This window comes from Anolis sagrei, chromosome 4 (assembly GCF_037176765.1).
Source record: "Anolis sagrei isolate rAnoSag1 chromosome 4, rAnoSag1.mat, whole genome shotgun sequence".
In the NCBI taxonomy this organism is placed as follows: domain Eukaryota; kingdom Metazoa; phylum Chordata; class Lepidosauria; order Squamata; family Dactyloidae; genus Anolis; species Anolis sagrei.
In genome coordinates, this window is record NC_090024.1 from 26,922,578 (window position 1) to 26,941,679 (window position 19,102).

At 38.8% G+C, this 19,102-nt stretch overlaps 1 protein-coding gene across 1 annotated transcript; it reads right to left on the minus strand.

The window, feature by feature from the left end:
• Positions 1–1,880: 1,880 nt before the first annotated feature.
• Positions 1,881–17,476, minus strand: EBAG9 (estrogen receptor binding site associated antigen 9). The gene is made up of 7 exons (XM_060775782.2): positions 17,295–17,476; positions 9,957–10,054; positions 9,322–9,400; positions 9,031–9,189; positions 6,941–7,048; positions 5,340–5,431; positions 1,881–2,395 (listed from the first exon to the last, which is right to left on the minus strand). Exons 2-7 carry the CDS (start codon positions 10,037–10,039, stop codon positions 2,275–2,277), a joined length of 642 nt encoding a protein of 213 aa, XP_060631765.1. The 5' UTR covers positions 10,040–10,054; positions 17,295–17,476; the 3' UTR covers positions 1,881–2,274.
• Positions 17,477–19,102: the final 1,626 nt, after the last annotated feature.

The following is a 19,102-nucleotide window of genomic DNA, read 5'->3' on the forward strand; positions in this document are numbered from 1 at the left end:
CTGCTCTGTATTCTGGGAAACCATATGTAACACATTTATAGTGCCACTACACCATGGACTGGAGCAGCATGAAGGGAAAAGGAAGAAAATACTACTCAGACTTGGCCAACTGGTTGTGAAAGCTGAAGGCTGTCTTACTTGAAGCAAAATAATGTCACACAAATGCTTGATCCATTTTTGTTTGAAAAAAAATCTAAGGAAACATCTTAAATAAGTTATTACAAAAAGTTCATAGTCCTTTGATTCATTTCTCTGCAGTGACTGCAAAATATTTTCAAAAGTGTCCAAAACAGGTGACTATGCTACTCACACATTCCAACAAGGCTACAGAAACAAGTAGGTCACAAAGGAGAGTCCTCCATAAAAGAGCACTTGGCACAGAGGATCTATTCCAGGATAGTTGTTTCTAGTCTTTTCTGTGTAATAAAGGAAATGATGAATAGGCTAGAACTGATATTCTGTGGCATCCCTTACTTGTTTCCAGTCCAGGAGGAGCAGATCAAACGAAAAAGGTCACAACACATGACAAGATTGTGACACATTCCTGAGCAAGAAACCATAGGAAAACAAGGTCCACTCCTGACAGCTGCTTTTGACTTTGACAAATGGCCCAAGAATTGATCAGCATGTTAAATTAAGACTCTGAATACATTCTTCTTGGTCCAGCAACTGGTCTCGTCACCACGCTTGGAAGATGCCTACTTCCAACTGATCCATGACAATTTATGATTTATATATGCCACTCTCCAGTGCTTAAGATGTTTGGCACAAACACAGATTAATAACTTTCACATTACCAAGAAAATGACATTTTGTCTGTTGCATACTTCATGAATGTGTTGGCTACATGAAAGGTTTTAGTATTGATTGATACAGCTATTTATTGATAGCGGCTAGCAGCTGTTCACCATGAAGGATTTGGATGTTAAATCCCAATTTCAAGGTTCAGAGGAATACCCTATTTATGTTACCTCTCCATTGCCTAAATGTTGCAGATTTTAAAATGACACCTGAAAATTCTGCAACCTGTCAAAGAAAGTAAGATCATCATAGAATCATAGAGTTGGAAGAGACCTCATGGGCCATCCAGTTCAATTCCCTGCCAAGAAGCAGGAAAATCGTATTCAAAGTGCCCCCAAGAGATGGTCATTCAGCCTGTTTAGAAGCTCCAAAGAACGAGCCTCCACCACACTCTGGGGCAGAACAGCTCTCACCGTTTGGAAGTTCTTCCTCATGTTCATGTAGAATCTCCTTTCCTGCCATTTGAAGCCATTGTTCCGCATCCTAGTTTCCAGGGGGACAGTAAACAAGCTTGCTCCCTCCATGACATCACCTCACATATTTATACATGGCTATCATGTCTCCTCTCAGCCTTCTCTTCTGCAGGCTAAACATGCCCAGCTCCTCATAGGGCTTGTTCTCCAGACCCTTGATCATTTTAGTCACCTTTCTCTGGATACATTCCAGCTTGTCAACATCTCCCTTAAATTGCGGTCCCTAGAACTGGACGCAGTATGCCAGGTTTGGTCTGAACAAGGCAGAATAGAGGGATATCTTGCTTACCTGTCCAGGGTGCAAACTGTCCCTTGGGTCCTTTTTTTCGAATTTAATGAAAGCACATTGCATTGGTTCTAGAAGAAATGGAATAAGGAAGGATTTTCACATCCCTACATTTTTTTCTGTAGGCATTTAGAATACCTGTCTACAGAAAACCAACTATGTATTAGAGCTGATATTCATCAGTTATGTTTTCTTATATGCATGATGTCATTAGCTTTCAGTTAACCTGCAACCTACCTTCCCTAGAATATGCAACAGAGCATTCAGTATTACAGCAAGAGAAAGGTTTATGAGAGAAAAAAAGCAAGAGAAACACCATCTTCTTTAAAATTATTTAATTACACACCTTTCTGGTAATAAGCATAATAGACAATAGAGTAGATTCCCATCATTCAATTATTTACACCATTTTCCCTTTAGCATCAAACAGGCAGTTGAACAGTTTATTCAGTATTATCTCTTGAAATAGGAGTGATTTGGGTTTCTACAGGAAACACTGTCCTGTCATGGTGGGAATTAGTGGGATGACGAATCTGTTGTTGGGGCTGTCCAGCTGAAGCTACCTTATAGAAGAACTGTCTCTTCCAAAATGGCTTAAAATGAAAGCAGTGAGCCGGAGTTCTAGAAATACTGAGATCAATACAAAATGATGAATTGCTTTAGAAGCTGAATTCTCTCATTTCTGCTGGCACTGTGAAATCAGCCCAAGTGGTGTTAAGATAGCTTCACGCCAATTTTATTCTGTTCTTTCTTCATTAACCGCTGCACTTCTTTCTCCATTTTCTTCCTTTGCTGCTCAGCTGCTCTCTTTTCCCTTTCTGCTATTTTCTGCTGCCTGCAATTTTACAAAAGAAACAATGAAATAAAGTCAAGATCCTTTCTTAGGCAGCCCCTTTTCAAAAGATATTTTGTCAACAACTCAACTCACATGACACTGCAGACATTTCATAAATGTGCTTTGTTTTTAATCCAAGTGACATCATTCAATTCTGTTCTGTCTTCATCTACACTACCATACAATGCAGTTTCATAATTCAGTTTAACCACATTGAACTGCATTAAATGAGTCTACATTGAAATTAAACTGCATTATATGGCAGTGCAGATGTGGTCTAAAATTTACCATGAAATTGGGCTGCATGTCCTCCAATCTAAGTCTTTTGGCCACTCAACATTTGATGCCAGGAATCAGAAGCAACTTTTAGAGACAGTTGTTGCTGCCTTTCAAAATAGGGATTCCACTTCTTTATTTTTGAGTAATTCCAGTGCTTCTGGTTGAAATCCATAGGACTAATACTGGTAAGTCACTAATTCTCAGTCTACACATACCAAAGACGAAATACAAATTAAATGTGGTACAGTCTGTTTTGGAAAGCTTATCTATATGAAAAGCTGCCATTAAATTCAAAGCTAGCTCAGCAGAGAGAATCACCATATTTATATTTGACCATAGTTCTGAGAAAGTTCACACACATCTATCTGGATTACTTTTATCTCAGTGTAAAATAGGTTTAACTAACACACAAATACATGTTCACATGATATTTAAAGGTGCAACTTAGGCAAAAACAGCATATGAAAGAGTGTCACCTCTGCATTGCTCCAAACCTCACAAGCATCAAGATGAAATTGAGACAAATGTGAGGAAGGGGAGGTTTTGAGTAAAGACTTTGCAATACATAAGCATCCAAATAAACATAATAGTCTCCTGAGACAGGACTACAAAATCATCAGGGTGCATCATGAAATAAAGCAGTAATAAGTGAAACTTTTTATTATGAAGCATTAAACAATGGAACAACTGGGTAAGATGTACAAGCTATCATGGAAATGGATAGTTAACGGTAGTAAGCATAAGCATAATGGTCTCCCGGGGAAGAACTGCAAAATCGCTAAGATAGACCATGTAAGAATCTATTTAGGATCAATCATAATTGTTACTTTGTATTATGAAAAATTAAGCAATGGAACAATTTGCTAAGATACTATGGATATACTACTATAGAAATGAAACCTCAGTTAACAGTGGTGAAATGTTTTCCCCAAGTAAAATAATACTTTGTGAATTGAGTAGTATGTCATGATCACGCCTCCTATGTTAACCATCAAACCTCATCAAGAAAAACTCATCAAGCCTCATCAAGAAAAACAAAAACAAATCTCTAGTCCATGAGAATAATGACACTAACAGGAACAATAATCATCCAAAAGCGAGTAATATTCTGCAGCCATGAACAAGAGAAAATATCTTAATTGTGTATGGGGACCTCTGCTGGCCAGATATCATTTTACAGATTCATAAATATATTATGCAATAGGTTCTCAACCTGTGGGTCCCCAGATGTTTTGGCCTTCAACTCGCAGAAATCCTAACAGCTGGAAAACTGGCTGGGACTTCTGGGAGTTGTAGGCCAAAACACCTGGGGACCCACAGGTTGAGGACTGTTGACTTAGACAATTGGCTCCTTCTTGTACTTTCAAACCAAAGTGAAATGTCAGAATTACAATTAACAACTAGGTGTCTTGATCCCAGTTTGATGGGAAAGAATCAGCAAGATACAGTGATGGTTGAAATCTAGGGTCAGTTGCCTATTTTCCTCTGAACCTAACTGATTTTCACGGAGTTGTTCTGTGAAATAATGAGGTGATTGCATATATTTCCTGAGCTTCTAGAAGGATTAATAGAACACTAGCCACTTTTATATGTAAGAATCTCTTTTCCTGTTCTGCATTCCATGCTGATTTTTGCTATAACCTATTTAACCTTTTGTCTAGATTAGTAAACCACAGGAAATGGTGGAGAAGTTGCATTTTGTAGGAGTCTGTAGCTCACTGCATTATATGGCAGTGTTGACTCGTATATGCAGTTAAACTGTATTATTAAGCTGCATTATATGGCAGTGAAGTTGGAGCCTCAGTATTAGGGTGAAAGGGGCTGAATATTCTAGTGTCTGTCCCAAACCTATTTTCAATTATTGTATATTGGCAGATATTAATTAATGTGGTGGAGGCGCCTTCTTTGGAGGCTTTTAAACAGAGGTTGGATGGCCATCTGTCAGGGGTGCTTTGAATGCGATTTTTTCTGCTTCTTGGCATGGAGTTGGCAGAGGTCTCTTCTAACTCTATGATTGTATGATTTTCATTTTAAAAATATGAAGGCTGTAACACACTGAAAGAAAATTACATACTAAGATGTACAAATTAAAAGCAGCCCCAGAAGAGCAGCCTAATAACAACAGCTAAAATCAATTCAGTGCCTTGGAGGATAAGAAAATTACTAGCTTGGCACCTAAAGCTCATTAGGCCAGGTGCCAAGTAAGCAGCCCCAGGGAGAGCATTCCATAATTACATTTGAAATGGTTTTGGGACATTTCGTATTGAAAGATGTTATGGTTATGATCATGGCATCAGTTTGATGGTTTCTTTACTGCTGTCATTCCATGACAGGAATGAACCCAGAGAACTTCCTCTTATTCATCATGGATGTGAACAGACTGGGAAACATTGTTTCTGTTTCTGACTAATAATAATTTAGCATCATGTCCAATGTTACAAATGTGTTTATCTTTAACTACGATTTACTGAAAACAGATGAAGTTGAATACCTGCACTGGGCTGAAAATTAAAGCAGTTGCTTATAATTGCCAAACAACTCTCCTAGGGGAACTGAGGAGGATACAAGCTAAAGTCTGTTCCTACAATTTACCTTGGATCCAAAATCAGGTACAGTATATTTTCTCAAAAGCCACACAGCCAGTTGCACAAGTGTGCACAGTTACCTGAGAACTTCTTCTGCTTGCCAGGAAGCATCTTCCTCCTCTTCCCAAGCATTTCTATTTTCCTGCCACGTTTCCAGGTCTCCTAATTCTGGCTGATAAAGGGGCAGGAATTAATAACACAAAATTATCATATGAGATATTTGCTATAGAATTTCAGAATGTTATTAATCCACCCTAGGGATTCCCTATCTGATTAATAGCACAATAATTCTAGAGTCAAATAAGTTTTACCTTTACAACTGAACATTCACCTATCCTTGGGAGAAAGCTTAATGGATACAGATGTCTGTTGAACAAATGTACTAAAACAGAGACGCAAGTTAAGATACTTGCCTACTTTGAAATGCTGACCAAAAGGCTCTTAATTTTCATTAACTGTGTGTACAATACTTCTTCTAGGTCTCCCATGGTACCCAACTCCATTCCTGACTCAAACATTTCCCTTCCCAAACAATTATTATTTAGCTTTCTCTAAAGAAACACAACCAGAAGTTGACTTCTAATTCTAAAACTGCCTTGAACCTTGTGTTAAGATCATTGTTCATGGTGTCACCTAAGCGTAACAACTGTCAGCTTTGCTCTGACAAATCAGGACTGTTATGCAAGCAGGAAAGAAGGGAAGGATTGCTATCCTACAAAAATGGACTTGGGGACACCACGTGGATTCCCATCTGTCTTTTACAGATACAAGTAATCCGAACGTATATCCCTCTATGAGCTGGTCAGGAAATCAAGATCTTTTGGGAAGGCCCTGCTCTCGATCCTGCCTCCTTCACAGGTGCAGTTGGTGGGGATAAGAGACAGGGCTTTATCAACGGTGGCCCCTTGGCTAAAAACGTGGATGTTCAACCAAGCATTCAATGAGTAATCTATCAGTGCAATAAGGAAAGCTGAAATAGTACAACAACAAATTGGAATGGCTACAATCTACAATATTGGATTGAGTGATTTTAAATAATTGGTTTTAAGGTTTTATTATGTTTTAATTATTGTTTTAATGTTTATGTTTATATGATGTATGTTTTTTTTACATCTAATTGTTGTCTATATATATAAGCCACCTTGAGTCCCCTGTGGGGTTGAGAAGGGTGGGGTACAAATACACTAAATTAATTAATTGATTAATTAATTAATTAATGGAATAGCAAGAATATTTATACATGTTTTTACGATGTCTAATTTTGATATATTTTTGACAAGCTCTAAATTGTCCTAAGACATTTTCCAAACAGATCCATAGTTTTTGGGATATTCACAATCAGCTGCGTGGAACAATAGCAATACAGGTTGAGTATGTAAAATTCCCAAATCCTCCAAAATTCAAAACTGTCCATATAGGCGACTAGGACAGAGTGGACCAAATTACCTTCAGGCTATATGTGTTAGGTGTATATAAAAATTAAATGAGCATGTTTATTCTTGGGCCCCACCTCCAAGACATGTCATTATATACATATACGCAAATACAGGTATTCCAAAATTCAAAGCAATCTGAAATCCAAAGCATTCCAGTTCCCAAACATTTCGGATAAGGAATACTCGACCTATACTTTCTTCTCTGAAGAGAAAATAAAAATGATCAGGATAGAAAAGATACTTACAGACTGGTGAATAAAAGGAACATCTTGCGTAGCTGCTAATCTGCTAGAAAATCCTGCCGTGCCATCCTGGTTACCAAAAGTTAGGGGGTCACGTTTTTTAATGATGATCTGAAAGATAATATTAAAGAAGAAAAGAATTGCAACAAATTATAAATACTGCAATTGTATAGAAAACGAATTAGGATGATTTCAAATACACTAACTTAACTGTTGTCCACAACAATGGTTCCCTCATGAAATATCTGCCTACTTCTTTTTTTTAAAAAAGGCCTGAGCTCATACACTGCTTCCAACTGAATGGCCTGTTTCAGATGTTTCAGATTCATTATGTCAATTTCCAACTCATCTCCATTCATGTTACGGGACGATCTGAAGAATCTGCTTCCATTTTTGAATTTGGGAAACGATTATTTGTGTAAACAAAGAAAAATCCGGGATCTGACTATATTTTTGACCTTGATTTTGACACACTACAGTTTAATCAAAACAGTACTGAAGGTCTTAATATAATGGGAAATTTTGATTTGGAATATGGAAACAGCCCCTTCTGATTCTCCCTTTACATCTATGAAAAAAGGCAGGGGAAGTACACGAAAGCTTCAGCTTTATGACAAATCACCATTCATTCTGAATTAAGTCAGCCTTTTTCGATACAGTATTTCCAGATTTTTTGGGGATATCCCATTCTTTTTTCATTTTTCTTGGATGTGCTTCATGACATCAAGGCATTGGATTGATTTTAGCTGTTTTAGCTCTCTCATCTGCTACGTGACAGTCTTTCATGCTAGTAGAAAGCAATGCAGTACTCTTAATGGGAAACACCGTAAGTTTATAAATCCAAGGGTGTATTGCAAGCTTTGTCTGCCTACTTGATAGATTGAGAGGAAGATTCAGTATAACTAATAAGGGGAAAAAACAGCATTACATACATCTGCATATATCTCAGTCTCATTCAATTCAAATAAATATTTATTAACTAGACCTGTCTAGAGATTTTGTCTACCTTACAATTTTAATTTTAAAGCTTCTTTTTATAAAACAGATGCAAGGTGTTTTGCACTATTAACTTTTACCTTCATACAAAAGAAATGATACTCATAAAAACTGATAATGAAATGATGTAAACATATGTGATACAAAACAAAACAGAGCTAATGCAGCTCACAAACACAAATCAAGGAACATGAAAGGCACTGCAGGCTAATTCAACCAGAGAAGTCAGCCAATGCAGAGCATTTGACGAACCAACCTGAACACAGAAATGCTGGACCACTCTAACAACCGCCATGTCAGACGACACAGAGAAGTCACTGAAATCCACAAACATGTGGACAATTTCACCAGAAAGGAAGAAACAATGAAAGTGAATGAAATCTGGCTACCAGTATTAAAAAGCTCTAAAATCAGGACAGTAAATAAAGAGCAACACTCATAAAACAGGGGAATTTCAGACAAGAAACAATTGGAGCTAGCTAACACCTCCCAACAAAGTATTCCCCTAGGCAGGAAGCAGCCAGGTTTTGAAGCTGCAAGACTATTTAATGCTAATCAAGGTGGTCAATTGAAACATTCACACTTGCCTCAAACAGACAAGACTTCTTTCTCCCACCTTGGACATTCCAGAGATACTCATTTGTCTAGTTTCCAACAGACCTCACAACCTCCAAGGATGCCTGCCATAGATCTGGGTGAAACATCAGGAGAAAATGCTTCTGGAACATGGCCACAGAGCCTGGAAAACTCACAGCAACCCAGTGATTCCAGCCATCAAAGCCTTCGACAACACATAAAACAGAGCTAACTTTTTCTAGTGTCCCAATTTGTCTTCAGAAGGAGTAAGGCAACCATCCTTGCTACTGAATCTGACACAACTGTAGATAGCCACTGAGTAAAAAATATTAAGCAACATAAGCATCCATCAGATACAGTGATGTTCTCACACACAGTACAACAGAAAATCAATGCAGCTGATCCATAGATCTGTATATAGAATTCACTTTCTGTGGACAAAGTACTGCTGCTAAATCTTAATAACTACCTCACAAGGCAATGTGTCACATTTTAAAGTATTATGAGTGCTAGAAACTTACTTTCTGTGTTTTCCTTATCGTCGGTGTCATATCCTTAAAGTAGTCTGGTTCCATTTCTTCCAGACCATTTTGCTGATTGGCAACATTGCCATTGCCACCTTCAATTTTTACACTTGTAGGTGCATCTTCATCCCAAGAAGTCCAGTCTTCAACTTCTGACTAAAAAGAGCCAACAACAAGACTTCAACTTTTTAGTTCAAAGTAAGTACTCATTAATGTTAATTTGTATTTCACTGTACCATTTGGCAGAGCTACTCTTTAATGATTAATCTCTAGGCTCTTAGATATTACCTGTTTTGGAACAGATGAATAGTCTACAGTAGTAGGCAGCGTTATTTGGTCTCCACTGAGTTTTCGCCCCCTTCCGGTCCTGAAAAAGAAATACAATATTCTTCCTAACTGAAAATGTTGGCAAAAAAATCTGTCAGAACTCGCTTGATGATCTCACAAAGACATTATCTAATGATTAACTACAAATATTAAAGCAGAAGAAATGTGTAATTTTAGAGACGTCCCATGATTCCTTGCTGCTTTTGTAGAATACTATTTCCAAAATAGTTTTACCATGTTAAGAATTTCTCCCCTGGTTTCAAATAATTTCTAAGTTGCTAACGATCTTAACTCCCCCCCCCCCCCTTCAGAAATTTCAGAAAACTTTCTCTCAAGAATATTATGGAGACAGTAAAGAAGATATATGGGTAAAAAAACTAAAGAAAATAATTGTCATCACAAAACCAAAGGTGAGTTAATGCTAAATCTCAAATTAAAGAAAACAATTAGATTTTTAAAAAGACGGTACAACGTTCAAAAATTTCACATGTAAAAGAGTTAGAAAGAGAACAACTTTTGGTAAAAAGAAAACGGAGAAAGGAAAATTAAAGAAATGTCCCTGTTAAACCAAGTCAAAAGCAAGATTTTCTATTTACCTGCATATTAACCTCTTAAAAAAAGACAATACTGCTGCCAGGCAAGTACAAATTTTAAACAGACGGAACTGTGTAATGGCCATGATGAAAGTCTTTGTCTGCGAAAAGAAAGAAGGGCATGCTTACAAATATAATACATCTTTATATTAGATACTTTATCTGATGGTGGAGAATGGCAGTACATCTGTTAATATGACTATGTTGAATAGGAAAGGCTGAAGGTATCTACATGTGTATTTGCATGACTAGGAAGAGTCTTTTATAAAAGTTAGTAAATCCTAGTCCATATCTGCAAAACTGCAACTAAACAAGAACATCATAACTTGTTTTCAGTGTCTTTATCCAAGTAGAAATAGCAATAATGATAAAGTTTTATGAGAACATTCAGGTGGGTCTCAACCAAAGGTTCCAGAGTGTATGGAAATTCAATACAATACTCAAACAAGATCAAATTTGTAGTAGCATTAGCAATAAATAATTCCATATTTTCATATACAAACAGTCCCCAAGTTACAAACAAGATTGGTTCTGTAGGTTTGTTCTTAAACTGAATTTGTATGTATGTTAGAATAGTACATTTTAAGTGCAACTCCAGCCATATATATTAGCTTTGGATAGCACAGGGAAGGGATTCACACCCCTGTGGTGCTTGTTTTTTCTGTCTGTGCCCCTGTTCAGAAGATTTCACCTCAGTTTCTGTTACTGTGATAATTGGATATTGAAACATTTGGCTTGCTGTGGAAACAAGATTAGTGATCAATCTTCAGTGGCAACACTTTTTCCCCAAGATAACTCTTTCAGGAGTGAATTTCCCTTCCAATGAGTAGATTTATCTCACTTTCTGTTGCCTCACACCTATTGTTAACTTGTCGTTTGTAAGTCAGATGTTTGTAACTCGGGGACTGCCTTTATCTCAACTGTGGCCCACAAATTATTAGTTTGGTTTATGTGCTGCCACATTATAATTCTTACAGGTTTACTTTTTAGATCATTTAAGTTGCCTCTGTAAACACAGCAGAGATAATTAAGAATATAGTTATTTAAACAAAATTAAAATTAAACAACATTTAAATAAAGTGACTGGACTGCACTTCCTGTATATGATTCTATGATAATAAAGAGATTAAATAGTATTGCAAGATTACTAGTATACTTACTGATACATACTGATATAAATTATTAGGTGCTACAGGGCTGGTGTACGACTATTTTTCTTTCAAATAATTATAATATGTCTTAAAAACTCAGTCCTAAGCAAAAGTTATTAAATAGTAACCCTACTGACTTTAATGACATCTAGTGGTTAGTGGGTATGCTTCGGAGTAAAGATTAATACAGAAGTTCTTTTGAACAGTGTTGTTTTTTTTTAAATGTAAACAGTTTCTTTAAATATAAGGAAATTTAAATGACTGTAGAAAAAATATGCAAGCTCTGTTGCAGTACAGTCAGAAGATTTGCCCCAGAAAGCTGTAAAAATACAACAGTTGACATAGGGGACCCATGCATCTTTAGTCTGCTGTTCAGATAAGGGAGAAATTCAGAATCTCATAGCAGTGTCCTTTAAATGGCAAAGCTCAAGAACAGTTATCTAAAGATAACAATAATAAAATTGTTAAACACCAAGAACATTTCTCAACTAACCAGTTTTACTAGTTACAGCAATGTGCAGCCAATAAAAGAAGGGTGGCAGACAATTCACGTAAAAGAAAATGAATATTTAACTTTAGAACACTCAAATGTTACAGTTGCCTACACCCACCCAATCCAAAAATCCACAAAATTAGTAAATCACGTATATTTATACATCTTTCTCTTTTCCTACTGTCTTCTACGTTAGCAATCACTACTGCCATTTCTAGTAAGTCAAATTCAGAATATGACAGTTTCAAGGGGCATCTAGACTGCAGAGTTAATGTGGTTTGACATCACTTCCATGATTCAATGCTATGGAATTTTGGGATTTGTAGTTTGGTGGGGCACCTGTACTCTTTGGTATAGAATTCTAGAGACTTTGTAAACCTCTGTTGTAAATTTACATGGTTATTAAAATGATGCCAAACTGCATGAATTCTCCAGTGTAGATGCATCCTCAGTTTAGTTATCTTGGCAGTTTCATATATTTACAACAGGTACAGGTTGAATCCACAGAAGAAGAATGAGTGGCTGACAAGATAATTCATAGGCGTCTGTTCTAATGTGATTTGTCTCAATTAATTAAACAGAGCTCTTTAATAACTAGACTGAAATGTGGAAAGGTCATGTGGAAATCTTTTGTGAAGGAACAATTAACCCTTTCATTTTGAGAAAGTATGTTTCACAGCATGTTGGGCAGGCAATCAGTCTATCAGGAGCAACATAACTTGAAGGTGACAGTTGTCTTCCCTTCATACAATGCAAAACTTGCAAAATGGTAGTCAAATCAGTGACTCTTTCTTGGCTTCTCTTGTTCTATCCTTAACCTCACCCAGAGTATCAGTTATGTAATCAAATAATAAAATCAAATGTCTTAGCTGTTATTACTTACACCTCTTCCAATCACAAGAAACATATGTAGATCTGAGAATACCTCAGGTACAGTTGGAGTCCTTGGTTGCCTGCTATCTTAATAACATCAAACAATAAGAGCACCTTCTAGGAAACGGTAACATTTCACATACACAGTATGGTATTCTCGCAATCCTGTCTTGATGATTCTTAAGATGAAACAAAGTTCCCAGGCATGCATACATTCTAATATACACCTGGCTTCCTTTATTATATGCTGTATTTATAGGTCACATAGATATTGACTGGACTGACCTTGAAGGAGCTGGGGGTGGTGACGGCCGACAGGGAGCTCTGGCGTGTGCTGGTCCATGAGGTCACGAAGAGTCGGAGACGACTGAACGAATGAACAACAACAACAGATATTCCCATCCATACAATAATGTTGCTGATTCTGAAGTACTTCTGTGGATCTTTATGATTGCAAAAAAGCCAAATAAATTGTATAAAAATGCTCATAGTGAGCCAGAATTACAAGTCAATACAAAACAAAATTCTATTAATGCCCAGTGTTCTCAATATGCTAGGAGAACGGCATTTGAAGGGGCCTATTGAGTCTTGGTTCTCAGACACCAGGTAAATATATATTTGATGTATTCAATGAAAACTGGGGTTGTCTGCAGCCAGATCTAAATAAGTCCAACCCAGGAAGTTTTGTTTCTGTATGTGAAGTCTGCTTATCTGGAAGTCTGTTTTGGACGCTCTAGAAAGAGGTATGTGGGTCTAGAAGCTGCTAAGTATTTGTTAGCTAGTCCCAGCAAAGGCTTTTTAATTTCAAGGAAGCTGGGGAAAATGGAAGGAAAAAGGAAGAGGGGCCGACCAAGGGCAAGATGGATGGATGGCATCCTTTAAATTACTGGCTTGACCTTGAAGGAGCTGGAGGTGGTGACAGCCGACAGGGAGCTCTGGCGTGGGCTGCTTCATGAGGTCACGAAGAGTCGAAAGCAACTGAACGAATGAACAACAACAACACAATGCATTCTCTAGTTTATGTTATCCCGGATAAGAAGTTTCAACCAATGAAACTCACCAATATCACTTTTAAAAGGCACCTGGGGTGGATTTTTTTCTACATGACAAACATCTGAGAGGTTTACTAAAATGAAGACACAATGCAGTGTAATGATTCAATTTCAGGTTCGCTACTTGGAAGGTACATGTTCTAGTCCATACTGGCCCATTAAACTTTGTGTGCTCTCTCTCTCTCTAATCTGCTTTGGAAAATTGTTAGAAAGGAAGCCATACATGCTTGCCGCCTTAAGCCCACTGTAGGAAAGGCAAGATACAAACACTCATTGTATCAGTGTTTATGTTATACCATCATGAAGTGGCTTCTGACTTTCATCATTAGGCACTTCTCATGCTTTCTGATGCAGTAGCCACTCTTAATTTCACAGGTACCATTATCATACAGTTTTCCCATACAGTTTTCCCAATATATACACAACCCTAACAGCTAATACTTGCAAAGGAAAATGCACCCCCCCCCCCAAAGTATTATATACAACCCTTACAGAATTGAAGACCCCAAGAGTGGAGGAGTATTGTGAAATACAAGAGAAACTTTCAGTGAAGTTAGCAACATTATGCTTCAACGATAATAGCAGTGCGAACAATGCAGGGGCAACACCTTGCCAAAAATTGAAATTTAAGATGTAATTAAGGCTGAGAGAGTGTATGACTAACTCAGAGATGTAATGGCCCAGTATACCCTAGAACATGGATTTACCAAGTAGCAAATCCAAACTTGTACCATGACACCATATTGTAATTCTGAGGAAGTTTATCTTTATAGCATTTTTTCTTCAACATCGCTATTAATGAGAACGTGGATTTCACAATGAGGATGTTTGAAAAATATCAAAAGTGAAAGATCCTCTATTCCATGTTGCCCAACTTGCTTTGCAGGCCATGTGAGGCACAGAACAGATGGGTGAGGGAAATGGAGATGGACGAGACCTTTTGGGCATCCTCCAACCTGATGGACTGATTCATTCTATATGATGTATAATGCGAGAGAGAAACATGGTTGTACAATGGTACACTAGTCAACTTGTGCTTGAAATTGATAAGAATAGAGGCAAATAGAGATGTGATCTGCGCGAAAGCTGAGGAATGCATCATCTAAGCACATATATTTTTGTGGTGATACTAAAGATGTCAACTAACATGTTAGGAAAAAAATCTATTCTGTATGCCAGAGATACTGCTAAACACCTAGGAAGCATTATGGGTGTAGTTACGGAGGAGGGAAGCATAGAGGAGGCATAGAAGATCGATGCTTAAATACTACAGAACGGAAATGACTTGTCACTCTGGCTACGTTGGCTTTTAACATTTTTTAAAGTTTTGATCTCTATCAGTTTTAATCCTCCATTATATTATTAATTTTTAACTGTGAAAACATAACTGAATTATGTCATTGGTAATGTTTGGTGCCGTCTTTATTATTATTTGGATGTGAATGTTGGGTATGATTTTGTTTTGGTTAGTTTGTTCTTTGTTTAGTATTGTATGACACTGAAGGTTTGCTGTAACTTGTTGCAAACTGCCCTAAGTCCCCTTGGGGAGATAGGGCAGGATATAAATAAAGTTTTACTATTATTATTCTCTGGAATACTGATGCCCAGCTCTTGAGCCAAAAAGGCTCCTAAGGCATCCCAAAATTAATATGAAATTCCCTGAAAATTCTGTATTCAAATGAAATTGTCTTCTGTAGCCAAATTTTCAGCATTGCAGAGAGTGAAATGTTGAAAATCTTTCTCACTAGAACTCCTTGTTGTGCTGTGTTTGCATCCCCTCAGTATGTGAGAGATGAAAATGATCATATAATGGTACACTGGTCAACTTATGCTCAAAATAAATATGAATGGAGGTGAATAGTGAAGATAAGATGTTGTGATCTGTGAGAAAGTTGAGGTATGCATCATTTAAGCATCTATATTTTTGTGGTGATACGAAAGACGTCTTGTCAGAAAAAATATATTCTGTATGACAGAGTAACAGCTAAAGACCTAGGATGCATTATGGGTGTAGTTATGGGGGTGGGTGGTGGAAGCTTCTTCCTTGGAAATTTTCAAAGAGAGGCTGGATGGCCATCTGTCAGGGGTGCTTTGTGCTTTTCCATCATGGCAAGGGGTGTGGCCTCTTCCAATTCTATGATTCTATCATACCCAGCTTTTCAGGGGAAAAAGGCACCTAGGGCGCTCCATGCAGTCATGCTGGCCACATGACCTTGGAGGTGTCTACGGACAACGCCGACTCTTCGGCTTAGAAATGGAGATGAGCACCGCACCCCAGAGTCAGACATGACTAGACTTAATGTCAGGGGACTACCTTTACCTAGGGCACCCCAAAATTAATATGACAATTTCCTGAAAACTGTATTCAAGTGAAACCGTCTTCTGTATCCAAATTTCCAGAATTGCAGAGTGAAATGTTGAAAATCTTTCTCACTAGAACACCTTATTTTGTGTTGTTGAAGGCTTTCATAGCCAGAATCACTGGGTTGCTGTGAGTTTTCTTGGCTATATGGCCATGTTCCAGAAGGATTCTCTCCTGATGTTTAGCCCACATCTAATACTGGTAGCCATTTTTGTTCATTTTCACGGTTTCCTCCTTTCTGTTGAAATTGTCCACATGCTTGTGGATTTCAATTGCTCCTTTTTATAATATGACATGGCTATTGTTAGAGTGGTCCAACATTTCTGTGTTTTAAAATAATATGCTTTGTCCAAGTTGGTTCATCAAACCTGGCTGCCAGTATTTAAAAAACCTTAAAATCAGAACAGCAAAGAAAGAACACCACCACAAGTGGCCCACGAGGTCTCTTCCAACTCTATGATTCTAACTGAAGGGAAATGTTGACAAGTTGGTATGTGTCCAGAGGAGGGCGACTAAAATGATCAAGTGTTTGGAGAACAAGCCCTATGAGGAGCGGCTTAAAGAGCAGGTCATGTTTAGCCTTCAGAAGAGAACGCTGAGAGGAGACATAATGGCCATCTATAAATATGTGAGGGGAAGTCATGGGGAGGAGGGAGAAAGCTTGGTTTCTGCTGCCCAGGAGACTAGGACGTGGAACAATGACTTCGAATTACCGGAAAGGAGATTCCACCTGAACATTAGGAAGAACTTCCTGACTGTGAGAGCCATTCAGCAGTGGAACTCTCTGCCCCAGCCTCTGTTTAAAAGCTTCCAAAGAAGGAGCCTCAACCACACTCCAGGGCAGAGAGTTCCACTGCTGAACGGCTCTCACAGTCAGGAAGTTCTTCCTCGTGTTCAGATGGAATCTCCTCTCTTGTAGTTTGAAATCCACATGCTTGTGGATTTCAATGGCTTCTCTGTGTAGCCTGACATGGTGGTGGTTAAGAGTGGTCCAGCATTTCTGTGTTCTCAAATATTCCACAGATATATAAACCTCACTTGCCTAGTTTCCAACAGACCTCACATCCTCTGTGGATGCCTGCTATAGATGTGGGCGAAACGTCAGGAGAGAATGCTTCTGGAACATGGCCATACAGCCCTGAAATCTCACAGCAACCCACTCCTTATTTTGCTGTGTTTGCATCCCCTCAGTATCTGTCCCCACCTTAATTTCGTTAGGTACTTAAACTGCATTTTTAAAGGGATAGAAATTTGGGGGAAATCTGCTGGAGACAGGAAGCCGTTCTTTCATTGCCAGCCACTGCCTCAGCAGCCCTTTTGATTTGGGTGCATCTACACTGCACAAGTAATGCGGTTTGATACCACTTCTGGCAGAGAAGGCTGAAGACCCCGCACTACGGCCCGGCTCACCTTCCCTGGCGCCCAGCGGGCTGAAGGCCGAGGGGGAGCCGCTTCCCTCGGCGACCGCGGGCTCCCTTCATTCAAAAGCGGGCGAGGTCTCCTGCTCAGTCCGGGCCATCCTTTCCGCTAGGCCGCTGCCAAGCCCGCCTCACAGCCCCGTCACCCGGGGAGACCCGCTGCTCTAGCCCCGCCTCTTCCGGCCACGCTGCCAGGCCACTTCGACCAATGGAATCAGCAAAGAAGAATGACAGGCAGAGACTAGGAATGGTGTGGGAGAACGACTTGTGCGCATGCGTGAGAAGGAGCCTTCCCTTCTCCCGCAGCGAGAGGGTTGGAGACAGGAAAGGTTGGACTGCGGCTTCCTTAAAGAGGCAGTGCACCTTGGTCACGTGACTGGCACTCCAGCCCAGTTGGCTGCAATGCCAGTGTGATCAATGGCTTTAACAGTCTTGGCCTCTTCCTAAAGTTCTTCTGGAAATATAGATATGGAAGAAAATTTCATATTATAGTGTAGGCATGGGCAAACTTGGGCCCTCCAGGTGTTTTGGACTTCAACTCCCATAATTCTTAACAGGGCAATCTTTGCCCCTCCAGGTGTTTTGGACTTCAACTCCCACAATTCCTAACAGGGCAAATTTGGGCCCTCCAGGTGTTTTGGACTTCAACTCCCACAATTCCTAACAAAGCAAACTTGGGCCCTCCCGATGTTTTGGACTCCAACTCCTACAATTCCTAACAGGGCAAACTTGGGCACTCCAGGTGTTTTGGACTCCAACTCCCACAATTCCTAACAGGGCAAACTTGGGCACTCCATGTATTTTGGACTTCAACTCCCACAATTCCTAACAGGGCAAACTTGGGCGCTCCAGGTGTTTTGGACTCCAACTTCCACAATTCCTAACAGGGCAAACTTGGGCGCTCCAGGTGTTTTGGACTCCAACTTCCACAATTCCTAACAGGGCAAACTTGGGCACTCCAGGTGTTTTGGACTCCCAACTCCCACAATTCCTAACAGCCTAATGGCTGTTAGGAATTGTGGGAGTTGGAGTCCAAAACACCTGGAGGGTCCAAGTTTGCCCATGCCTCGTCTAGTATAAGTAAACAGGACTAGAAACTTTGGTCCAGATCCATCATTGTTTGAGTCCACAGTGATCTCTGGATGTAGGTGAACTGCAACTCCAAAATCAAAGGACACTGCCCACCAAACCCTTCCAGTATTTTCTGTTGGTCATGGGAGAACTGTGTGCCAAGTTTGGTTCAATTCCATCATTGGTAAGGTTCAGAATGCTCTTTGATTGTAGGTGAACTATAAATCCCAGCAACTACAAATCCCAAATGACAAAATCATTTTTTTGTGTGGGTTGTTAGGTGTCTTGTGTCCAAATTTGGTGTCAATTCATCCAGTGGCTTTTGAGTTCTGTTAATCCCACAAACGAACATTACATTTTTATTTATATAGATTTCGGGAATTTCTTTGCCACCTTTCTCCAGCAGACCCAAGGCAGCTCAAAACATCTTCAAAACATCCACTATAATATAAAACCATTGATTAAAACAATCCAAAAGAGTTATATGGATGCCCCCTTATGGATAATTAAAATTACCATTAAATTAAATACAGCTCAGAAAACTTACAGCAACCCAAATTAAAAAAATATTCCCATATGGCAATAAAATACTCGTATATTTTATAAAAGATATATATTTATATATTTATCAATGTACAGCTTTTATGGCTAAATATGCTTGAATATTCCCACCCCCAGACTAGACCTGTTGACAGACTTTGAATGCTAGAAGAAAATTTGATTTCTAAG